The following is a 12,273-nucleotide window of genomic DNA, read 5'->3' as shown; positions in this document are numbered from 1 at the left end:
GGTACCAAGGAGCCCTCTTCAAAGGGGGACCCGGTACCAAGGAGCCCTCTTCAAAGGGGGTCCCGGTACCAAGGAGCCCTCTTCAAAGGGGGTCCCGGTACCAAGGAGCCCTCTTCAAAGGGGGACCCGGTACCAAGGAGCCCTCTTCAAAGGGGGACCCGGTACCAAGGAGCCTTCTTCAAAGGGGGTCCCGGTACCAAGGTGCCCTCTTCAAAGGGGGACCCGGTACCAAGGAGCCCTCTTCAAAGGGGGACCCGGTACCAAGGAGCCTTCTTCAAAGGGGGTCCCGGTACCAAGGTGCCCTCTTCAAAGGGGGTCCCGGTACCAAGGTGCCCTCTTCAAAGGGGGTCCCGGTACCAAGGAGCCTTCTTCAAAGGGAGCCCCGGTACCAAGGAGCCCTCTTCAAAGGGGGACCCGGTACCAAGGTGCCCTCTTCAAAGGGGGACCCGGTACCAAGGAGCCCTCTTCAAAGGGGGACCCGGTACCAAGGAGCCTTCTTCAAAGGGGGTCCCGGTACCAAGGAGCCCTCTTCAAAGGGGGTCCCGGTACCAAGGAGCCTTCTTCAAAGGGGGACCCGGTACCAAGGAGCCCTCTTCAAAGGGGGTCCCGGTACCAAGGTGCCCTCTTCAAAGGGGGTCCCGGTACCAAGGAGCCTTCTTCAAAGGGGGACCCGGTACCAAGGAGCCCTCTTCAAAGGGGGACCCGGTACCAAGGAGCCTTCTTCAAAGGGGGTCCCGGTACCAAGGAGCCTTCTTCAAAGGGGGTCCCGGTACCAAGGTGCCTTCTTCAAAGGGGGTCCCGGTACCAAGGAGCCCTCTTCAAAGGGGGTCCCGGTACCAAGGAGCCTTCTTCAAAGGGGGTCCCGGTACCAAGGAGCCTTCTTCAAAGGGGGTCCCGGTACCAAGGTGCCTTCTTCAAAGGGGGTCCCGGTACCAAGGTGCCCTCTTCAAAGGGGGTCCCGGTACCAAGGTGCCCTCTTCAAAGGGGGTCCCGGTACCAAGGAGCCCTCTTCAAAGGGGGTCCCGGTACCAAGGTGCCCTCTTCAAAGGGGGTCCCGGTACCAAGGTGCCCTCTTCAAAGGGGGTCCCGGTACCAAGGTGCCCTCTTCAAAGGGGGACCCGGTACCAAGGTGCCCTCTTCAAAGGGGGTCCCGGTACCAAGGTGCCCTCTTCAAAGGGGGACCCGGTACCAAGGAGCCTTCTTCAAAGGGGGTCCCGGTACCAAGGAGCCTTCTTCAAAGGGGGTCCCGGTACCAAGGTGCCCTCTTCAAAGGGGGACCCGGTACCAAGGAGCCTTCTTCAAAGGGAGCCCCGGTACCAAGGAGCCTTCTTCAAAGGGGGTCCCGGTACCAAGGAGCCTTCTTCAAAGGGGGTCCCGGTACCAAGGAGCCTTCTTCAAAGGGGGACCCGGTACCAAGGAGCCTTCTTCAAAGGGGGTCCCGGTACCAAGGCGCCTTCTTCAAAGGGGGTCCCGGTACCAAGGAGCCTTCTTCAAAGGGGGACCCGGTACCAAGGAGCCTTCTTCAAAGGGAGCCCCGGTACCAAGGAGCCTTCTTCAAAGGGGGTCCCGGTACCAAGGTGCCCTCTTCAAAGGGGGTCCCGGTACCAAGGTGCCCTCTTCAAAGGGGGTCCCGGTACCAAGGTGCCCTCTTCAAAGGGGGTCCCGGTACCAAGGTGCCCTCTTCAAAGAGGGTCCCGGTACCAAGGAGCCCTCTTCAAAGGGGGTCCCGGTACCAAGGAGCCCTCTTCAAAGGGGGACCCGGTACCAAGGAGCCCTCTTCAAAGGGGGTCCCGGTACCAAGGAGCCCTCTTCAAAGGGGGTCCCGGTACCAAGGAGCCCTCTTCAAAGGGGGACCCGGTACCAAGGAGCCCTCTTCAAAGGGGGACCCGGTACCAAGGTGCCCTCTTCAAAGGGGGACCCGGTACCAAGGAGCCCTCTTCAAAGGGGGTCCCGGTACCAAGGTGCCCTCTTCAAAGGGGGACCCGGTACCAAGGAGCCCTCTTCAAAGGGAGCCCCGGTACCAAGGAGCCTTCTTCAAAGGGGGTCCCGGTACCAAGGAGCCCTCTTCAAAGGGGGTCCCGGTACCAAGGAGCCCTCTTCAAAGGGGGACCCGGTACCAAGGAGCCTTCTTCAAAGGGGGTCCCGGTACCAAGGTGCCCTCTTCAAAGGGGGTCCCGGTACCAAGGTGCCCTCTTCAAAGGGGGTCCCGGTACCAAGGAGCCTTCTTCAAAGGGAGCCCCGGTACCAAGGAGCCCTCTTCAAAGGGGGTCCCGGTACCAAGGAGCCTTCTTCAAAGGGGGACCCGGTACCAAGGAGCCTTCTTCAAAGGGGGACCCAGTACCAAGGAGCCTTCTTCAAAGGGGGACCCGGTACCAAGGTGCCCTCTTCAAAGGGGGACCCGGTACCAAGGAGCCCTCTTCAAAGGGGGACCCGGTACCAAGGAGCCCTCTTCAAAGGGGGACCCGGTACCAAGGAGCCCTCTTCAAAGGGGGACCCGGTACCAAGGAGCCTTCTTCAAAGAGGGTCGCGGTACCAAGGAGCCCTCTTCAAAGGGGGACCCGGTACCAAGGAGCCTTCTTCAAAGGGGGTCCCGGTACCAAGGAGCCTTCTTCAAAGAGGGTCGCGGTACCAAGGTGCCCTCTTCAAAGGGGGACCCGGTACCAAGGTGCCCTCTTCAAAGGGGGTCCCGGTACCAAGGAGCCTTCTTCAAAGGGGGTCCCGGTACCAAGGAGCCCTCTTCAAAGGGGGACCCGGTACCAAGGAGCCCTCTTCAAAGGGGGTCCCGGTACCAAGGAGCCTTCTTCAAAGGGGGACCCGGTACCAAGGAGCCCTCTTCAAAGGGGGACCCGGTACCAAGGAGCCTTCTTCAAAGGGGGTCCCGGTACCAAGGAGCCCTCTTCAAAGAGGGTCCCGGTACCAAGGAGCCTTCTTCAAAGGGGGTCCCGGTACCAAGGAGCCTTCTTCAAAGGGGGTCCCGGTACCAAGGTGCCTTCTTCAAAGGGGGTCCCGGTACCAAGGAGCCTTCTTCAAAGGGGGTCCCGGTACCAAGGAGCCTTCTTCAAAGGGGGTCCCGGTACCAAGGAGCCTTCTTCAAAGAGGGTCCCGGTACCAAGGTGCCCTCTTCAAAGGGGGTCCCGGTACCAAGGTGCCCTCTTCAAAGGGGGTCCCGGTACCAAGGAGCCCTCTTCAAAGGTGGTCCCGGTACCAAGGTGCCCTCTTCAAAGGGGGACCCGGTACCAAGGTGCCCTCTTCAAAGGGGGACCCGGTACCAAGGTGCCCTCTTCAAAGGGGGACCCGGTACCAAGGAGCCTTCTTCAAAGGGAGCCCCGGTACCAAGGTGCCCTCTTCAAAGGGGGTCCCGGTACCAAGGAGCCCTCTTCAAAGGGGGTCCCGGTACCAAGGTGCCCTCTTCAAAGGGGGACCCGGTACCAAGGTGCCCTCTTCAAAGGGGGACCCGGTACCAAGGTGCCCTCTTCAAAGGGGGACCCGGTACCAAGGAGCCTTCTTCAAAGGGAGCCCCGGTACCAAGGAGCCTTCTTCAAAGGGGGTCCCGGTACCAAGGAGCCCTCTTCAAAGGGGGTCCCGGTACCAAGGAGCCTTCTTCAAAGGGGGTCCCGGTACCAAGGTGCCCTCTTCAAAGGGGGTCCCGGTACCAAGGTGCCCTCTTCAAAGGGGGTCCCGGTACCAAGGTGCCCTCTTCAAAGGGGGTCCCGGTACCAAGGTGCCCTCTTCAAAGAGGGTCCCGGTACCAAGGAGCCCTCTTCAAAGGGGGTCCCGGTACCAAGGAGCCCTCTTCAAAGGGGGACCCGGTACCAAGGAGCCCTCTTCAAAGGGGGTCCCGGTACCAAGGAGCCCTCTTCAAAGGGGGTCCCGGTACCAAGGAGCCCTCTTCAAAGGGGGACCCGGTACCAAGGAGCCCTCTTCAAAGGGGGACCCGGTACCAAGGAGCCTTCTTCAAAGGGGGTCCCGGTACCAAGGTGCCCTCTTCAAAGGGGGACCCGGTACCAAGGAGCCCTCTTCAAAGGGGGACCCGGTACCAAGGAGCCTTCTTCAAAGGGGGTCCCGGTACCAAGGTGCCCTCTTCAAAGGGGGTCCCGGTACCAAGGTGCCCTCTTCAAAGGGGGTCCCGGTACCAAGGAGCCTTCTTCAAAGGGAGCCCCGGTACCAAGGAGCCCTCTTCAAAGGGGGACCCGGTACCAAGGTGCCCTCTTCAAAGGGGGTCCCGGTACCAAGGAGCCTTCTTCAAAGGGGGACCCGGTACCAAGGAGCCCTCTTCAAAGGGGGTCCCGGTACCAAGGAGCCTTCTTCAAAGGGGGACCCGGTACCAAGGAGCCCTCTTCAAAGGGGGTCCCGGTACCAAGGTGCCCTCTTCAAAGGGGGTCCCGGTACCAAGGAGCCTTCTTCAAAGGGGGACCCGGTACCAAGGAGCCTTCTTCAAAGAGGGTCCCGGTACCAAGGAGCCTTCTTCAAAGGGGGTCCCAGTACCAAGGAGCCCTCTTCCCAAGGAGCCCTCTTCAAAGGGGGGTCCCAGTACCAAGGTGCCCTCTTCAAAGGGGGTCCCGGTACCAAGGTGCCCTCTTCAAAGGGGGTCCTGGGGCAAGTTCCCGTTTCAAAAGGGGTCCCGGAGGAATCCTGATGGAGAGACTCCCCCCGACCCCCACCACTTCTGAATAAGATATGACAGAGACTCTCACTTTAAAGGGAGGGGATGTGGGGGGCTGGTGAGACATCCACTTTAGTGGGGTGGAGGGAAGAGGGAACTGCCGAGCCTCCCTCTTTAAAAGAGGTTCCTTTTCCACTAGATCTGATCTCCCCTTCTGTCTTCTTCTTAGGCAGTCCCTCGGAACCCAGGATGACTTGCTTCCACACTAAAAATGAGTTCGCAGGTGACTGATGAGTCCAATGTGGGATAGTCTCTGTCACAGGTGGGGCAGACGGTGGTTGAAGGGGCGGGTGGGTGGGGTGCTTGGGTTGACGTGCGCTCCTTCCGCTGTTTGCGCTTGGCTTCTGCTGGCTCCCGGCGAAGAGACTCGAGGTGTTCGGTGCCTTCCCGGATGCTTCTCCTCCACTTTGTGCGGTCTTGGGCCAGGGATTCCCAGGTGTCGGTGGGGGATGTTACATTTTTTCAAGGAGGCTTTGAGGGTGTCCTTGAAGCGTTTCCTCTGCCCACCTGGGGCTCTCTTGCTGGCACCTCTTGCAGGCACTGGAGAGGTACCACCAACGCTGCCTCCGCTAGATCACAGAATCACAGAAACCCCACAGTGCAGATAGAGGCCATTTCGGCCCATCGAGCCTGCACCGACACATATCCCACCCGATCCCCGTAACCCCTACACCAACACATATCCCACCCGATCCCCGTAACCCCTACAGCAACACATATCCCACCCCTATCCCCGTAACCCCACGTATTTAATCCCCCTAACACTAAGGGTCAATTTTATCATAGCCAATCAACCTAACCCGCACATCTTTGGACTGTGGGAGGAAACCGGAGCACCCGGAGGAAACCCACGCAAACACGGGGAGAATGTGCAAACTCCACACAGTCAGTCGCCCGAGGCCGGATTCGAACCCGGGTCCCTGGCGCTGTGAGGCAACAGTGCTAACCACTATGCCACCGTGCAAATCCATTGGCAGGATAGGCGCACTAACGTCAGTGTTCTCGCTCAGGCCAACATCCCCAGCATCGAAGCTTTGACCACGCTCGATCAGCTCCGATGGATGGGCCACATCGTCCGCATGCCTCATACGAGACTCCCCTCCTGTACTGGTGAGTAGAAGCACAGTTTAATGTGATACTGAGCCTCACGGTCCACGCCTCACCACCCGCCCCCACCCCCCACCCAGTCTGTGCCTCAGCCAGGGTAGCAGTTGGGGTATTAGGAGGGGCCTTGGCATCCCTTGGGCAGGGAGAGGGGCTAACAAAATTAGCTGGGTTTCTTGTTCCAGATCACTAGCCAGGGACCCCTGCTTAAAAAGGCCTGTCTGTGCGCTTGGCCAAGTTGGACGTGGCTGTGACGCCCCCTGTAGTCAAAGAGCCGGCTGACGCTCATCACCGTGGCTCGCCGATTAAGGATGGCCAGTCACGTGAAGTGAGTGAGGCAGCGTCGCTCTCTGTCCCACAAACGGTCATGGGCTAGAGGCAGATGGGAGGAAACAATCATGTGGTAAGTGGGGGATGTGGGGGGGACGGTAGGCTATCGCTGTATGGATGAATTAAGATGGGCCAAATGGCCTCCCTGGTCTGTAATTATCAGGTGATGTCGTGAGTGGAAGGGATCAGATTTTCCCAGGACTACTCTCGTCTTTTTTTTTTCTCGCTGTTGTTTCCACAGGGTGCCGGAGGACATTGACTATTGCCGCTCATCCGAAGGGAATGCCGGCCAGCATCCTCCCCGCGGACAACCGCGACCTCCTGGCCTTCACCGCCTGCATCTGGGCAAAGCCAAGCGGCGCGAGAGGAAAGAAAACAGTCCTCTTTTCCTACTGCACCAAAGGAACCGGCACTGAATTCCAGTTGTACCTCAGCCAAGACTCGGTGTGGTTCTCCATCGGCCACGCGGAGCTGGATGGCCGCGCAGGCTCCTTCGAGAAGTGGACGCACTGCTGTGGGATCTGGGACGGCAAATCGGGGAACGCGACGCTGGTGGTAGATGGGCGGGCGGTGGCTTCGCGCGGCCTGATGGCCGGGGCACACTCCATCCCCAGCGGAGGAGCTGTGCAGCTGGGGCACGAAAGCGCCGGCTGCCGAGTGGGCGGGAGCACCAAGGAGTCCACTGCCTTCGCCGGAAAGCTGACGGGTTTCAACCTGTGGGACGCGGCCATGACAGAGATGGAGGTCGGCCTTCTGCTGAGAAGCAATGGGTGCGACATTAACGGGAACGTGGTGGGGTGGGGTGTCTCTCAGGTCAGCGGTCAGCCACTCCACTAGTGAGCCATTCGATCCCATTCTTTGAAGGAGCTTTATGCCACAGATAAAATCACAAAAAAGCACTATCTATCTTAATTCCTCTCCTTTTTAAAAAATGAAACTCACAGTAGTTATTTTATGGAAAGAAAAATGGGCTTCATTGACTTAATTATCCTGAATGCTGTCAAGGCAGCCATTTTGAAATCTGAATCTGGTCAAGGCAGCCATTTTGAAATCTGAATCTGGTCTAGGCAGCCATCTTGAAATCCAAATCTGGTCAAGGCAGCCATTTTGAAATCTCCACTCCGCATGCCCGGCCTATCCCAGTTATGCACCACTGTTGCTTTTTTTTAAAATAGCTTAAAACATTAAAAGCTACGAAATTTTGCACCCGCCAGCTGCAGCAATTCTGCCAGTTAGGACGCAGCCCAAGAAAGCACGTAGTTGCGGGGTATGTGGGGGGGCGGGCGGGATGATCATTTTAAGCGGACTGCATGCCACGCCCAATATGCTCAGCTTGGGATCACACGGTCTGGAAGGAGGTCTGCGTATGGCCTGTTTCCCTAAAAAAAAAATGACCAGTCAAGAGAAAAAACTTAATTGCCCCCTGGTTTCCATTCCCCCACATGGCTGGATGGCCTCCATCAGGTGGTCAACTCCATTTATGGTATAGGTTTTTTTTAAATATATATTCTCTTCTAATCAACTAGTATTTAACAATGAAGAAGCATTTTACTTTTTAAAATACTCTCCTAATTTAGTGCTGAACTGTAGTTGAAGTAAAAAAAAGTTAAAAGCTATCTATATAAGCCTTGCAAGAGTTGAAAGGTTACACAGTATTTACAGCGCAGAAACAGGCCATTCGGCCTGTTAGAACCGGGTTTTCCTGGTCCTCGTCTTGAGTTCCGTAGTACGAAGAATGATTTCAGGCTCGAGGGTTCGGAGAGTTAAAACAACATTTTATTACTTCCAACTGTTCGCAGTGGTCACACAGTATATTGAGGTCTTTTACAGTACATTCGTGTCCCGAGAGTCACACCGGGTTAGGCACGTGTTGCCAGCATTTACGTCCCCGGGAGATGTCTGACTCTCTTGATGATCCACACGTCTTCTGGCTAAGAGCGAATACCGGTAGGGAAGCCCCTTTTATACAGTGGGACAAGGGTCATTACATCACTTCCCTGGCAACAAGCGTTCTCCAATGGGGATCACTTAAGCCCTTTCAGTTTGGCCATGATCTGGTCTTCAGTCTGGCGGGCAAGTCCTGACTTGTCTCGCTGCTGCATATGCCTTCCTGAAGTACCGGATCGTGATTGGGCACCGCACAATAGCTAGTCAATCATCTTCTAGCTAGCAGTTAAGCCCTTTCAGTGACCTTTATTGCTCGTTAACACTTGGCCGCAGGCTGGGGCAGGTGTCTCTCTTTTCTGCTAGCACTTTGCAAAGCTGGGGCTGCTCTTTAATCTAATCTAGACTTTCCTTGTGCGAAGCCATTTTTGTAAGCCAATTCATCGTCCATTTTATTCACATTTCCACAGGCCCAACTGGTCCGTGCCGGTGTTTATGCTCCACACGAGCCTCCTCCCACCCCTCTTCATCTCACCCCATCAACATCTCCTTCTATTCCTTTCTCCCTCATGTGTTTATCCAGCTTCCCCTTCAATGCACCTGTGCTGTTCGCCTCAACCACTCCCTGTGGTGGCAAGTTCCACATTCTCACCACTCTCTGGGTGAAGAAGTTTCTCCTGAATTCCCTATTGGATTTATTAGTGACTATCTTATATTGATGGCCCCTAGTTTTGGTCTCCCCCACAGGTGGAAACATCTTCTCTACGTCTACCCTATCCAACCCTTTCATAATTATAAAGCCCTCCATCTGGTCACCCCCTCCGCCTTCCCTTCTCGAGAGAAAAGAGCCCCAGCCTGTTCAGTCTTTCCCGATAGGTATAACCTCTTAGTTCTGATATCATCCTTTGTAAATCCTTTTTTTTGCACCCTCTCCAGTGCCTCTATATTCTTATTGTAATATGGAGACCAGAACTGTGCACAGTAGTCCAAGCGTGTTCTAACCAAGTTCTGTACAAGTTTAGCATAACCTCCCTGCTTTTCAATTCTATTTCTCTAGAAATGAACCCCAGTGCTTTGTTTGCATTTTACTGGCCTCGTTAACCTGTGTCGCTACTTTTAATGATTTGTGAATCTGTACCCCCCTGGGATCCCTTTGCTCCCCGTTTGGACTCTTAGAGGGAGAAATTCAGTTGGCTGCGCCACCCGTTAGCGCCTTAAGAGGGCGCTAAGTGGGTCGCAAGCCAATGGCCACGCCTCCTGCTAAATTCCACGGGATGCTAGTGGTGGCACTAGCCGTTAGCGCTGCGACCGATGACGTCATCGGTGTGCGCAGCGTCCTGCTTGACGCCCCCCCCGGCCACGATATTTGGAAGCGCCCCCTGATTTACCGCCGGACGCTATGTGCGACCGGTTCAGGGGGGCCTACCTGAGGTGGTGGAGGCGCAAATTAAAGGAGGTGTGGGGCGACTATTTTTGTTGCTGGCCACCTGCCAGCACCCCTCTGCGCTGCCGACCCGGCCTCCTGAACCACACCCCCCCCCCCCCCCCCGCCGAGTGCCGGCAGCGTTCCAAGAGCCCGGCACTTCTCCTCGGTGCCGGGCTCTTTTGCCGGCGCTCGTGATCCTCGATCGCGCTGCACAAGGCCCCTCCCCTTTAAGTAGGGGAGGAAGGCCTGCAGTACCGCAGCGCGCCGTGCCACAGCGTGTGGTGCTGCGGCACGTTGCGCCATGATATTCAGTCGCAGCGTCCCAAGAGGGATGTGGGGCGCCTTCAGTAGCACCGCGCTTCCCTTTGGGGCACTACCACTGAATTTCCAGCGGGCGGCCGCGAATGCTTCCGGGCGCCCTGGCGAGGCTGGCGCCCCAAATGGGGCGATACTGAATTTCTAGGCCTTATTTTCCAAGCCTCCTCATTCCTCCTGCCAAAATGCACCGCCTCACACTTATCGAAATTGAAATTCATTTGCCAATTACACGTCCATTCTGCACCTTTATTAATGTCCTCTTGTATTTTGTCGCAGTTCTCAATATTGACACCCAACGTTCCCTCTAGGCTGCATGGCTGCGCAACCTCACAGCTCTCTGCCGGTCTCGCACAGCCCGGGACTGGCTTTTCTAATGTTAGGTTTCACGCAATGGGCCCGCGCACCCCAAAAAAAAACTAGGGGAACATTGACTACACCACCCACCACCTCCGCCAATTTGGTGTCAACCGCAAATTTTGAAATCAGAAATTCCGATTCCAGAGTCCATATTGTTCCCGTAAATGGTGAACAGCAGCGGGTCCCAGCGCCGATCCCTGTGAAAAGGTCAACTGCGTTTGTGAACTTTCTCGTTGCAACCTTTCGGCATTTTCAGGCAGCCTGGTGCGAAACCGACACGAAAACCAGTCACCGAGGAAGAGCCCATGCCGTGGACACGCTTCCCGTTCACCCTGCCGTTTCGTGCCGCGGTTTAGCTGCTACCCGTGACTGGGCAGCCCCTTGGCACCCTGGCCCAGTGGCCATCTTTTCCACGCACCAGCCCAGTTGAGTGTCAGCAGGCTATTCCTCCACAGCAACTTCTCACCTCCGGCTTTCACTGGATTGTGATCGCAAGGTAATCAGAGATTGGGAGGGGGATGGGGGGGTGGGGAAAGCTATTCGGCCCCATCTTAATTCATCCCGTTGGGACCACCCAATTGTCTCTTAAGCTACTCAGAGAGGCTTTTGCCTGCACTGTTCGATCTGGGAGTAGGTGCAATGTGTTTGGGTACTTTGTGTGAAGAACGTCCTGATCAATCTTCAGAAGGAAGATTGATGCTCTCCCCTGCTCTACCACCCCAACTCAGGGGCCAACTGAGAAGCCACCGACTACTGGCCCCCCCAGCCCATGATCGAGGATCAGAACTAGAGCCTGCATGGAGCGGTAAAACATGTTTGGAAATGTTACCGATGGCAACTTTTGCGTTGCGATGACTTCATCGGCACCCCCTGGCGCGCAGACCCGTTTGAGGATTCAGCATGATCACTACCATCGTTAGAGAGCAGTCCCTCCATGGCCTCGCACCAAGTCCCCTTCACCCATCACCCGCTGTGCACACTGACCTACATTGGCTCCCGGGGGAGGCAACGCCTCGATTTTAAAAAATTTCATTGTGTTCAAATCCCTTCACGGCCTCGCCCCCACCCCCCTCTCGATCTCTGTAATCTCCTCCAGCCCTACAACCCTCCCAGATCTCTGCCCGCCTCCAATTCTGGCCTCTTGCACATCCCCGATTTTCATCAGTCCACCATTGATGGTCGTGCCTTCCGCTGCCTGGGCCGTGAGCTCTGGAATTCCCTCCCTAAACCGCTCCTCCTCGCTCTCTCTCCTCCTTTAAGACGCTCCTTAAAACCTACCTCTTTGACCAAGCTTTTGGTCACCTGTCTTAATTTCTCAGGTGGCTCGGTGTCAAACTTTGTGATAATGCTCCTGCAACAAAGGTTGTTGTCGATGCTGCATCAATGACAACTGATTCTATGTTAACTATTTCCCTTGTGGCTTCACAGACGACAGAAGCACAGCTGGTTTTAACCGAGTAAATAAGGACAAACTGTTTCCAGTGGCAGGAGGGTCGGTAACCAGAGGACACAGATTTAAGATAATTGGCAAAAGAGCCAGGGAGGAGATGAGAATTGTTTTTACGCAGCGAGTTGTTGTGATCTGGAACGCGCTGCCTGAAAGGGCGGTGGAAGCAGATTCAATATTAACTTTCAAAAGGGGAATTGGATAAATACTTGAACAGGAAACAATTGCAGGGCTGTGGGGGAAAGAGCAAGGGGGACTGGGACTAATTGGAGCTCTTTCAGAGCCGGCACAGGCACGATGGGCCGAATGGCCTCTTGCTGTGCTGTAAGTGTCTGCGGGAAACAGAGGACAGCAAATCAGAAAGCATTTGTAAAAGAGTAAAGACGGTATTTCAGTTAACCAGCTCTTCAGCGCTCAAGACGGATGGAATCACACACTTGACGATCACCAGTCCTTTCTCTTTTCAGATGCCGAGATGGCCTGCTGCTGCCGGTGGTGCTTAATTATTTCGGTTACATTGCCCGAGCCAAATCGGTAGGGCCAAGATCTCCCTCCCACTGCCACGTTACAGATTGTTATGTTAAAGTGTCTCCCTGGTGCCAAACCGGTGTCGCACAATGCCACGCGGACTGGAAGGTGCCGTGTCTGATCCCTTCGCTGTGCTGTTTTGGGGGGGGGGGGGGCCGGAAGAGGAGGTGGGGGGAGTCTCCAACTGGCCTCAGTACCCATGGAATAAGGAATGAG

At 56.0% G+C, this 12,273-nt stretch overlaps 1 protein-coding gene across 1 annotated transcript in view; it reads left to right on the top strand.

Annotated features, from left to right (window-relative positions):
- LOC147090500 (pentraxin-related protein PTX3-like) overlaps nucleotides 1-7,359 on the top strand; it is a 47,474-nt gene extending 40,115 nt beyond the window's left edge. Inside the window, exon 3 of the mRNA XM_085977267.1 lies at nucleotides 6,339-7,359. Coding sequence (XP_085833393.1) covers nucleotides 6,339-6,934 — 596 coding nt within the window. The 3' untranslated portion in view covers nucleotides 6,935-7,359. The remainder of the gene's footprint in view (nucleotides 1-6,338) is intronic.
- Nucleotides 7,360-12,273: the final 4,914 nt, after the last annotated feature.

This window comes from Somniosus microcephalus, unplaced genomic scaffold (assembly GCF_052327205.1).
Source record: "Somniosus microcephalus isolate GS21.2 unplaced genomic scaffold, FLI_Smic_1.0 unresolved_chr4, whole genome shotgun sequence".
NCBI classification, from domain to species: Eukaryota; Metazoa; Chordata; class Chondrichthyes; order Squaliformes; family Somniosidae; genus Somniosus; species Somniosus microcephalus.
The sequence above is the reverse complement of the archived record's forward strand: the minus strand, read 5'-3'. Positions and strand labels throughout refer to the sequence as shown.